At 52.1% G+C, this 11,802-nt stretch overlaps 1 protein-coding gene across 1 annotated transcript; it reads left to right on the top strand.

Annotated features, from left to right (window-relative positions):
- The first annotated feature begins 1,489 nt into the window (after positions 1-1,489).
- Positions 1,490-10,558, top strand: PIGT (phosphatidylinositol glycan anchor biosynthesis class T). Its single transcript, XM_024559668.4, has 12 exons — positions 1,490-1,702; positions 2,279-2,456; positions 4,371-4,498; positions 4,826-4,926; positions 5,098-5,184; positions 5,712-5,799; positions 5,909-6,006; positions 6,096-6,261; positions 6,877-7,077; positions 8,835-9,000; positions 9,116-9,199; positions 9,885-10,558. Exons 1-12 carry the CDS (start codon positions 1,516-1,518, stop codon positions 10,135-10,137), a joined length of 1,737 nt encoding a protein of 578 aa, XP_024415436.2. The 5' UTR covers positions 1,490-1,515; the 3' UTR covers positions 10,138-10,558.
- The last annotated feature ends 1,244 nt before the right edge of the window (positions 10,559-11,802 follow it).

The following is an 11,802-nucleotide window of genomic DNA, read 5'->3' as shown; positions in this document are numbered from 1 at the left end:
TTTGGATTGTAATAATAAGGTTGCAAAGAATCCCCACATTTCTGCGACAAGGTTCATCTCAGCTGAATGCATGCTAGTCTCCCACTGGGGGAGAGTCTCTGCAAAGAGGCGGGGACCTGGCTTTACTCCGCCCGCACCACTAGCCAGCTGTAGGTGGGCTGTGGTCGTGACATTTCATTTACCCTTTCTTAACTTTAATTTCTTTAGCTGAATAATATCATCTTTAATGTCTTTTTTAGTCCTAAAATATTATGACTTGATGCTTGTAACTGTGGACTGGGAACTTTGAATAGGTCTTTTGCCCAAGAATAAACTGGCAAGAAAAAAAAATAAACATACACCTAATGTACTCTTTACTACTAAATATTTACCCAAGGTGTCTGCAAAGTAAATTGTACAGCAGTCTAGTTCATTATACCTAAAAACTTGAAAGAGCTCAGGTTTCCATCAGCAGGATAATGGGTAAACTATGATATATTCATATAATGCAACACTACACAGCAATAAAAATAAATGGCCTATACACACAAGAACATGGATGATTTTCAAAGACACCCTTGCCATGAAAGAAGCTTTACACAAACACATAGTGTACGATGATTTTATTCATATGAAGCTCTAGAACGATTACCTTATTCTATGAAGGAAAATCAACAGTGGTTGCCTCTGGAAGGTGGGGAGGGGCAGGAATTGATCGGCAAGGCGGCATTAGCCAACTTCTTGGGGCTTTGAGAATGTTCTGTGTGTTAGGAGTTTGCGTACACAGGTGTGTGCACTTGTCAGACTCTATGAATGCGCACCTCAGAGTTGTAAATTTCATTGTATTACATGTAAATTTAACACCAAAAAAATGTAAACAAATGTTGAACTCTAGTTCCTATTATGCATGCTGAAATATTTAGGGAAAGTGTGCTTCTGTCCGCAGTTTACTTTGAAATGAACTAAAACGTACCATGACTTGAGGGACTTATAGACCCCAATGTGATGAAGTGTAGGAAGATATTAACGGTGAAGTCTAGGTGATGGGGAAACAGGTGTTCATTCTTTCAACTTTGCTGTATGTTAGAAATTTTTCATAAGAAAGGAGACAGTTATTTGAGGGCTTTGCGGGAAAGCTCTGCCACCAGAGGAGCTGGCTAGTTTTAGGACCGAGCAAATGGAAACACTAGAAGCTGAAAGAGGGCAGGAGCAAAACCCTGTTACCTCGCAAAAGCGATTAACCTTTTTTAGTGTTTTCTCAACTATCACATAGCGACAATAGCAGTGGCGGTACTCGGTATTATTAAGCATTTTCTCGCGGGTGGGAATACCTCAAAGTCGGAGATTCTCCGCCCTTCGTACCCTCCCCGCCCCCGCTTAAACTCTAGCCCTAAAGAGGCTAGCGGGGCCGTTGCTCCGGTAACCGCACCCCGGTTTCCGGAATGACACCGGAAGTCACTCCTTATTCGCTCTTTCTATTGGAAGCCGGCCTCTCGTGGAGGCGGGCACTGTTGGGGGGCGGAAGGAGCCGCAGGCATGGCGGCGGCCCAGCCGCTCGCTCTGTTGCTGTTGCTGTTGCTGTGGCGGGGCAACTGGGGCCATGCAGAGGCCCCACGCGACAGCCTGCGGGAGGAGCTCGTCATCACTCCGCTGCCTTCTGGAGATGTAGCAGCCACATTCCAGTTCCGCACGCGCTGGGATTCGGAGCTGCAGCGGGAAGAAGGTGAGAGAACGGGACTGACCGGAGAATGATATCTGTGACACCTGCTGGAAGTGGGTGGAGGCAAGTTTGGGGGGCGGGGCCTAGTCCCTGGGTGGGGTCCTGGCTCGTGGGCGTGAGCTGGACAAGGTGGGTCCCTGGGGGAAGGATGGGTTATTGGAGAATCCCATTATGCCATTGGTGAAACTAAGGCTCGGAGAGGGGCAGCGACTCCTTGTCCAGCTCTTTCCGCAGCTCCAGGCTGCCACTCTACACCTTTAATTAGAGCGCTCTGTCCACAACACTGATGATGACGGCGTTGTTGACGGTCACCATTTATACTGGGTGCTACGCACAGTGCTAAGTTCTGTGAAAGATTGCTAGGAAGCAATTAGAGGTGTAGAGAGGTAAAAGCAGGTGTTCAAGATCACATCTCTGCTAAGTAAATGACAGCCTGGTCTGGAATTCAGACCTGGTCTGGACCCAACCTGGTCTGGTCTGGAATCTCTCTGATCCCGGAGTCTGGGGTCTGCTGTTTCTTTGGGGTGGCTGAGAAGCCTCCCTCCAAGGATCATCCCTCACCTGCTTCCCCTTCTCTAGTTTCTCATTATAGGCTCTTCCCCAAAGCCCTGGGGCAGTTGATCTCCAAGTATTCTCTCCGGGAGCTGCACCTGTCACTCACACAAGGCTTTTGGAGAACTCGATACTGGGGGCCACCCTTCCTGCAGGCCCCATCTGGTGCAGAGCTCTGGGTCTGGTTCCAAGACGCCGTCACTGAGTGAGTGCCCACCTTGAGGCCTATTGCAGGCCATGAAGGGAATGTGGCAGGGAAGGTGTTGTCATCTTGCCACTGCCCTTGGGGGCAGCAGTTGCTGTAGGCAGTAATTCCATGGGGGTAAAGCAGCCTTGGAAGTAAGCAATAATGTTACTACTGTGTGGCATCCTTTACTTTGCTGCATATACTTCCTTCCCCTACTACTTCCAGACCCAGGGTAAAACATGCATATCTCTGCAGAGGCGGATAACAAATAATCGAAGCTTACTTGGATTGTAAGGCCAAACAAAACATGGGTGTGCTAGAATTGGCCTATAAGATGCCAGATCTCCATATTAAAGGAATTGCTTTCGTTTGGGAGGGATGAGGCTAGATACTGCTCTTGTACCACAATTTCTTCTTAAATCCACTATAGGAAATTAATAGCACAAGTATGATTTTTTAAAAAAATTTAGGGCAATAGTCCTGGCTGCTGTGACTCAGTGGATTGAGTGCCAGCCTGTGAACCAGAGGGTCACCAGTTTGATTCCCAGTCAGGGTACGTGGCTGGGTTGTGGGCCAGGTCCCCAGTAGGGGGCACAGGAGAGGCAACCACACATTATTGCTTCTCTCCCTCTCTTTCGACCTCCCTTCCCCTCTCTCTAAAAATAAATACATAAAATCTTTTTTAAAATTTAGGACAATAATAGGGAGTGGTGGGAACTGTGGCAGGCTAGAGAGCTTGAGAGGACAGCCGCCAGTCATCCCCTATGGACTGTTGCCATGGGAATAAAGGCCCACTGTTACAAGATACTCTCATTTTTAAAGAGATATCAGATATCTGGATTTCAGTGTGAAAGTTGGCAAATTTAAATACCAGCAAGGAATTTAAAAGTGTAAGACACGCTCTGTGGTCACTGTTGCGCACACCAGTTGAAACCCGGTTCCGGTTTGGCCAGAGTGTTCAGGCCACAAGCGTGCAATCTTCCTTTGAGGCTTAAGACTTGGAGCAATTAAAAAGCTCTGAACAGAGGATTATCAAAACCCCCCAGGACAGCACTAAGGTGATACCAAGTAAGGAGCCAGCAGTGACCCCACAAACTTGCCGAGGCTCTGCCCTAACGCTGGCCCCTTGCCTTCTTCCCCGTCTGCTCTGCTGTCACGGTGGCCCGTCAGCTTGTAATTGCCTGCCCTGTGGGCTGATGTTTAGATCTCTAGTTTTATGCTGTCAATGGTTAATATATAGATCAAATCTGCTTCGATATTTCTCTAGGGAAAAAAAACCCTCCTAATTTAATCTGATGGGGTTTTGTTCTTTATCTTAGACTGCCTGTTTTCACTTGTTCACTGAGTCTGTTTAGATGTAAGACTCCCACTCTGAAGCTAGAACCGGGACTTAGCTTCCTGCCCAGGGTGTTCCCAGGGAAGTGCGTTCTTTGCCCGACTGAGCATCCTCAGAGCGGGTCAGGGACCGTCGTCAGGTGTGGGGCACGTTACGTGGTGTTGTGAGACAAAGGTGACTCAGACTTGCTGCCTGTCCTCCGGTTGCTGTAAGGCTGGTTGAGGAGAAATGACGTTTAGGACGAGGTGCTGCCACCACCCAGCCATGTCCCAGGAGAGACATAGGGAGAGGCTCAGGTGGTCAGACCTACAGCAGCGCAGGTGGAGGCTGTGGTTGAGGAGGGTGGGGAAGGCTTCCTGGGGAAGGGCACCTCCTTGAAGGTGAGCAGAGAGTAGGGCATTCCCAGGCAGAAGGAGGGGCCACGGGAGCAAAGACCTGTGTGGCTGCAGGGCGTGAGGAGGAAGGGGCTGAGCAGGGGCCGTGGTGGTGTTCCAGCTCCATCAGCTAGCCAGTCTGATGCCGTGGCAGCCAGTGCAGGCTTTGAGGAGGGAGCAGAGGCAGCCCAGGACAGTGAGTGGGTTTGTGTCTCCATCCAGTGTGGATAAATATTGGAAGGAGCTCAGCAATGTCCTCTCAGGGATCTTCTGTGCCTCGCTCAACTTCATCGACTCCACCAACACGGTCACTCCCACTGCCTCCTTCAAACCCCTGGGACTGGCCAATGGTGAGAAGCCCCGGCAGCCCTTCCCTTCTTCCTGTTACCTCTTGCCCAAACCTTTGCCTCCTTTCCCCTCAGCTTCCTCTTTCCTCAGTGGGGCCAGATCATAACTCCCCTGGGCTTGTGGGTCCCAGAAGAAGGCTTCCTGAGACTGGGCTGTCTCTGCCTTGCCTTCTCCCAAGGGGACGAGCGGGTCCCACTCCCAGCTGGGCTGTTAGGGTGGTGGTGCTAGAGAGGTATATGGGGAGAAGGAGGGGCCACCCCATAACTAGTGTGTGGGTCCTGAGGAGTGGGGCCCAGGGCCCACCCAGGACAGACCTCCGTCTCCCTCAGGCACTGATCACTATTTTCTGCGCTACGCTGTGCTGCCGCGGGAGGTTGTCTGCACTGAGAACCTCACCCCATGGAAGAAGCTCTTGCCCTGCAGTTCCAAGGTGAGGCCACAATGGTCTGAAGGTGGGTGGGAGCCCCAGAGAATGGATGGAGCTGGCACGTGCCCTTTCATTTCCAGGCAGCCAGGTGTTTTTACAGATAACCTCTGCCTCTGCCACGTGCCCAGGTGCCCTGGACACTGCTGACCTTTTATTTCTTCCTGCCTCCTCCAGGCAGGCCTCTCGATGCTGCTGAAGGCTGATCGCCTGTTCCACACTAGCTACCACTCCCAGGCAGTGCATATCCGCCCTGTTTGCAGAGTGAGTCATCGGGAAGGGGGGTGGGTGCCATCCAGAGGCTCTGAGAGAAAGTGCAGGTGAAGCACGTGGCCCAGTGTCTGGGGAGGGCTGAGCCCATAGTAAGTGGTGGATACAGTGATGACTTCTCGGGGCACTGGCCATGCACCAAGGAAACCGAGTGGTTGCCTGGCAAGCCTTCAATAAATCTCTGTCATGGAGCATAGTGGTTCAAAATAGCTGTGCAGTGCACCTGCTAGCGCAGTTACCAGCTGGCATGACCTTGAGCAAATCCTTTTGTTTCCCTGAGCCTGGTTTCCCCATCTATCAGATGAGTAATTGTTGTAGTAGTTCCTGTGGCTGCTGGTGACAGTTCACCCGAGGGATGCGCGTGAGGCTGCTTGCACAGGGTCAAGTGGTCAGTAGTGAGCAGTAGCAAGAGGACAGGTGGGAAGACACATCGTATACGAGGGACCGAGTCAAGGTGGGAGTCCCTGAGGCTCTGGCTGCAGCGATAGGTCCTCATCGCCACTCTCCGGTCCTCGTGGTAGAATGCTCGCTGTACTAGCATCTCCTGGGAGCTGAGGCAGACCCTTTCCGTTGTGTTTGACGCCTTCGTCACGGGGCAAGGGAAGAAAGGTGAGCCCCCACGGCAACTCATCGCTGCCCGCCAGTCTCCAGCCCCACCCCGTCTGTGCAGACCAGGCCTGGCCCCAGCCCCTGCTCAACCCTGCTGTCTGCTCCTCAGACTGGTCCCTCTTCCGGATGTTCTCCCGAACCCTCACAGAGCCCTGCCCCCTGGCTTCCGAGAGCCGAGTCTATGTGGACATCACCAGCTACAACCAGGTACCACGGTCTCCAGCCACACACATCGCCCCCTCCCCAAGGCCAGCCTGCCCCTCTGCTCACTTCTCAGCCCTGCCCTTATGTCCCAGGACAATGAGACTTTGGAGGTGAGCCCGCCCCCCCTCACCACGTACCAGGACGTCATCCTGGGCACCCGGAAGACCTATGCTGTCTACGACTTGCTCGACAAGGCCGTGATCAACAGCTCCCGCAACCTCAACCTGCAGCTCAAGTGGAAGAGACCCCCGGACAATGGTGCGTGAGGGTGGGCCAGCACAGGCTGAGATGTGGTCCCCTGGGGAAGACCCCCCAGTCCTGCCTCCCTGCCACGAGGTAACAGCCTAGTGTTCAGGCCCAGATCTCTAGAGTCAGCCCTCGGGCTCCAGCTCTGTTTCTTTAAAGCTCCCTGACTGGGCAGGTTCCTGACCTCACCGGATGAGATCATTAATTTCAAATACAGAGTTTGTTATGTATTCATTTAATCAACAAATCTTCTCTGAAGACAGAAGATACCCTGCATTTGAGAATCGTAATGTCTACTGGTTGAGGCAGACATCAGACAATTAATTAATTACAGTCGTGTTCAGTGTTACCAAGGGGAAGTGCAGAATATCGTGAGAGCACCTGGTTCGGGTTACAAGGGGCACAGAGCTCGGCATGTATCAATATTTAGGAAATAGCAGTGATTCTACTGTTGCTATTAGCTGGGGAATGGGGGATGATTCCAGAATGTGGGTTTCCCAGTTCTGATGGAAAAGCTCTCCCCCGCCCCCTCCCTGGCTTTGAGACTCTGAATGTGGTCTGGGGAGTGGGGGGAGGGAGAGACCCTCACCTTTGGGTGCTATTAACTGCTGGCTTTGTTCTGCACAGAGGCCCTGCCAGTGCCCTTCCTGCACGCCCAGCGGTACGTGAGCGGCTACGGGCTGCAGAACGGGGAGCTGAGCACGCTGCTCCACAACACCCACCCGTACCGGGCCTTCCCCGTGCTGCTGCTGGACACCGTGCCCTGGTTCCTGCGGCTGTACGTGCACACCCTCACCATCACCTCCAAGGGCAAGGAGAACAAACCAAGTGAGAGCTGAGTCCCCCCACCCCTGCTCACCCGCTCTCTCCAGATTCCCCAAGCCCCCACTTCTCAGGGTAGTTCCTGAAGTCCACAACCCAGAAAACTACACAGGCAGAGGGAGTTCGGAATAGTGTGACCAGTGGAAAGGGTAGCCTCACCAGTGCCCACTCTGGGATCATTGAAAAAGCAGAAATAATGAAGACACACAGTACCGGTGATTCTTCATAAGACCTTAGGGGGGCAGTAGTTCCCTTCCCTTTCCTACCATTGGTTCCAGGCACACAACCTTTCTAGAGGAGTCAGGGCCCTCTCAGGTACAGGGAGGGTTGGCCAGAACAGCAGGGGACTAGGGACAAGGAAGATTACAGACCTGGGGATGGCCTTGCTGCTTGGGGAGGGAAGAAACATCGTTTATAAATTCGATATGTAATTTCTATCATTTTTCTGTAGCAGAGTTGCTCTTTCCTGATTGAGGTCCGTTAGGTGCCAGGCACAGCACTAACGAAGGAACTTGTTTTTCTCTGGAGAGGAGAGAGACTAACGCTGCAGCAAAGACCCTGGAAGAGGCCGTAGCACATTCCCCACGGCCAGGCCGACCGTTTTCTTTAGCCGCTCTGTGGTCTCCCGTATTTTCGAGGCCGTGGTTAATAGCTTTACTTATCTTCAGCGCCACTATTTGCACCACCTTCAGAAGATCTGCTGCGAACATTCTACCCATGTATTTTGTAGGGTTTGTTTTGACCTTTTGCTCCAGAAAATTTCAAACATGCACCCAAATGGAATAGTATAATCCCCCCTTCCCCCCCCACCCCCCCATCCCCGTCCCCACGGGCCGCTTTAGCAGTCAGCAGTTTCTTCTCTTCTTTGTTTCATCTCTCCCCCTCCCCTGCTTTTTTTTGTTTGATTACTTTTTTCCTGGAATATCTTAAAGCAAGTCCTAGACATCCTATCAATTCACCTTTAAATACAGTACTTCAGTATATTTCTCTAACAGAAAAAGGACTTAAAAAAACCACGGCCTGTTATTCTCATTCCTGTCTTCCCCAACGGTCTTAAAATAGCTTTTTGTAATTCTTTTGCTTGAATTGCAATGTAAACAAAGCCCTCCCATTGCATTTGCTTGGTATGCTCTTCAGTTTCTCTCTTTCTCTTTAATTAATAGAGCCTTTTTTGAAAGAGCGATTTTGGGATTACAGAAAAATGGAGCAGAAAGTACAGTAGTTCCCACCCACGCCCTCTGGCCCCACCCTTGGCTTCCCCTGCTGTTAGCATCTTGCATTGGGGTGGTCCTCCTAAGTCTCTTTAAGTCTGTGGCGGTTCCCATTCTTTTTTTTTTTTTTTTTTTTTAATTTGTTGGGCAAAGCGGGTCGTTTGTTGTCTAGAATGTTCTACGTTCTGGGTTTGTCCTCTTGCCAGTGTTTGACGTGTTCCCCCATTGCCTATATTTTTGGGGAATTAGTTGTTAGTATCAGAGACTGGATTAGATTCAGGTCCTCTGTTTTTGGCAGGAAAACGTCCTGGGCGGTCGTGTGAACTTCCTGCTGCCCAGTTTTCGTGATGTAAAGACATAGTTGTCTGCCCGGGACGGCTCCCCTGGGCACATAATGTTCCTTTATTGAGATCCTACTCCTTTTCCTGAGCCTGCCTGGCTTCTCTGACCCAGAGCCCACCTCCAGGTGCCAGATCCAGTGGGAGCAGGAGGTGCAGGTAGTGTAACCCCAGGAAAGAGGTGTGGTGACGCTTGAGCCTTGCCTGTCTCCAGGTTACATCCACTACCAGCCTGCCCAGGACCGGCTGCAGCCCCACCTCCTGGAGATGCTGATTCAGCTGCCAGCCAACTCGGTCACCAAGGTCTCCATCCAGTTTGAGCGGGCGCTGCTCAAGTGGACCGAGTACACCCCGGACCCCAACCATGGCTTCTATGTCAGGTGGGCTTCGCCCCCACAGACCCCCCCGCCCCCGACCCACCATCTCTGCCACCAGCCCTGGGTGGGGAGCCGGTGAGAAACACGGCTCACGGAGTGCCTGCCCGCATCTCTGCAGCCCGTCTGTCATCAGTGCCCTCGTGCCCAGCCTGGTAGCAGCCAGACCTGTGGACTGGGAAGAGAGTCCCCTCTTCAACAGTCTGTAAGTGTGACGTCAGCTGCCCGGTTCAGGGTACACCAGGGCAGATGATCTGGTTCCTGCAGGGTGGGCTGGGGCTCCGTGTGGCCGCCCCCAGGCCACGTGCAGATTTCACTCAATGCTGGTGAAGGTCCCGGTGGTCTGTAATGTTCGTACAGACTTTATAAAATGATTCTAAGGTGCGTCTAGAAGAATAAATAGGCGAGAAGAGCAGTATTCAAAGCCTGCATGGACTCACCAACGATGATTTTGTTGAGCACCTACCAAATGCCAGGTACTTCAGAGGAGTTGGCCGCCCGGCGGTGAACAAACAGGCATGCCCCGCTGCCTGGCAAACACTGACAGTCAGAGGGGAGCTTCTGTGCTAGAGAGCAGCAGTGGGGCTGAGGTGGTGCTGGGAGTAATCTGGCAGGAGACCCAGGACGGCTTCTCTGAGAAGACGGCCTTTAGGCTGAGACTGGAAGGCTAAGGAAGAGGCAGCTGAGCGCAGGCAGGGCCCTTTCCTCGCCCTCAGTGCGAGGGCAGCTCTCTGTCAGGTCCACGTGTTGAGCCTTCATCTGAGATGTCTTCTGTCGGAAAGGTTTGGAAAGCCTTACTGCCAGGATCGGCCCAGTGCGGCCCAGGGGGACCAGGGGGGTGAGATGGGAGGAGCAGGGGTTCCGCCTCACCACTCCTTCCTGACCCCCAGGTTCCCAGTCTCCGATAGTTCTAGCTACTTCGTGCGGCTCTACACGGAGCCGCTGCTGGTGAACCTGCCCACGCCGGACTTCAGCATGCCCTACAACGTCATCTGCCTCACGTGCACCGTGGTGGCCGTGTGCTATGGCTCCTTCTACAACCTGCTCACGCGCACCTTCCACATCGAGGAGCCCAAGAAGGGCGGCCTGGCCAGGAGGCTGGCTAACCTTATCCGGCGTGCGCGTGGCGTCCCCCTGCTCTGAGACTCGACCTCTGCGCAGCTGGGGCTGCCGTTTCTCTCTGGGGAGGGGTGCTGGTGACCCCAAGAACTCTGCCACTTGCTCTCCCGGGACTGGGCTCTTGACCCGAACTGCCCCCGGACCAGGCCAGGGCCTAGAGCTGCACTGTGCAGCACAGTAGCTGCGAGCCGGATGTGGCATTGGAGTTTAAATTAATTTAAATTAAGAATTCACTTCCTCAGCTGTCCTAGCCACATTTCCAGTGCTCGGTCACCGGAAGGGAAGCAGCTGCTGTGTCGGACAGTGCAAACAAACATTCCCATCACTGCAGAAGGCCCTACTGGGCAGCACTGGCCTTGGTAACGGGGCGTGCTGGAGAATTCTGTCACTGTGTGGCAGGTGGGATGTGCTGGTTGTGGAATAAAATGTGGTTGTTTCGTTGGTTCTTTGCCTTCTGTCTCCTTGAAGCCTGGGAAGAGCTGGGGACGAGGGCTTACCTGCTGAGTACCTGAACAGGAACTCCTACCCCCTAAAACAAACTAACCTCCCCTACCCCCTCCACCTCAGCCAGTCCCCCATGGCCTCATCTGACAGTAATTCCCAGAACTCCCTGGGTTTGGCTGGGGGTGTTTATGTAAGCACGTCCATGACCATGAAAATGAGCCGCCATCTGCCATTTTTAGGGGCCCTGAGAACCAGTCCCCTGTCATCATGGGTCCATGTGTGGCCCGTTTTCAGTGTTGTTCCCACACGCTCGCACATGTTTCCATGCAGTAAGTACCCGTGAACCTGCTGTCCCATAGGAAAGCGAGCCCCGGCCAGCAGCTGGTCTGATCATTACGGCTGTTGTGTGGACAAGAGACTGCAGCGGGGGAATGGGCACTGGGACACTGGGAAGGGGATGAGGAGGTGATGGAGTCATCAAGAAGAGGGGACTGGGGGGTCACAGTGCAAGCGGTGAGAAGTTGATGGACAGGGACAAACGGAGGTGGACCCCAGGACCGACCTGTGGACTGAGCGTGGGGTGGAGCCTATGCATGCATTCATTCAATGGTTGATCCACTAACTATTCACTTGGAGCTTAAAGTACGATTAGTCCTTTACAAAACATGCATTTGACATGGTCCCTGCCCTGCTCACAACCTAGAGAGAGAGAGACAAACACAAACTAAAACACATTGGAGTAAGTGCTGTGACTCAGTGAACTCAGGGCCGGCTTGACTCATTTCTCTGGGAGAGAAGAGAAGGGTGGTCAGTTCTGACCTGGCACATAGCGGTGCTTAGTTCTTCTGTCTCTCTCATGCACAATGTCATTACATTATTTATTAGTGACATTCCACTGAATTGCTACTTTAAAATAGTTAATTACATATTTTACCAATTTTAACTTGATTTTGTCTTAATTAAAATAAGAACAGTGGAAGTTGCATCTCTTTTTTTTTTAATTTTAATTTTGTATTGTTATTCAATTACAGTTGTGTGCCTTTTCTCCCCATCCCTCCACCCCACCCCAGCCGAACCCCCTTCCCTCCCCCACCTCCACCCTCCCCCTTGATTTTGTCCATGTGTCCTTTATAGTAGTTCCTGTGAAGTTGCATCTCTTGATGTGAGCTACTGATGAACACTTTATTGTATGTGTTGTTTTTACTTTAAATACTTTTAATACTCATTTTTTAAACTGTATAAGCA

Source organism: Desmodus rotundus, chromosome 6 (assembly GCF_022682495.2).
Source record: "Desmodus rotundus isolate HL8 chromosome 6, HLdesRot8A.1, whole genome shotgun sequence".
Classification (NCBI taxonomy): Eukaryota; Metazoa; Chordata; class Mammalia; order Chiroptera; family Phyllostomidae; genus Desmodus; species Desmodus rotundus.
Note: the sequence above shows the minus strand (reverse complement) of the source record. Positions and strands in the feature narration are given on the sequence as shown.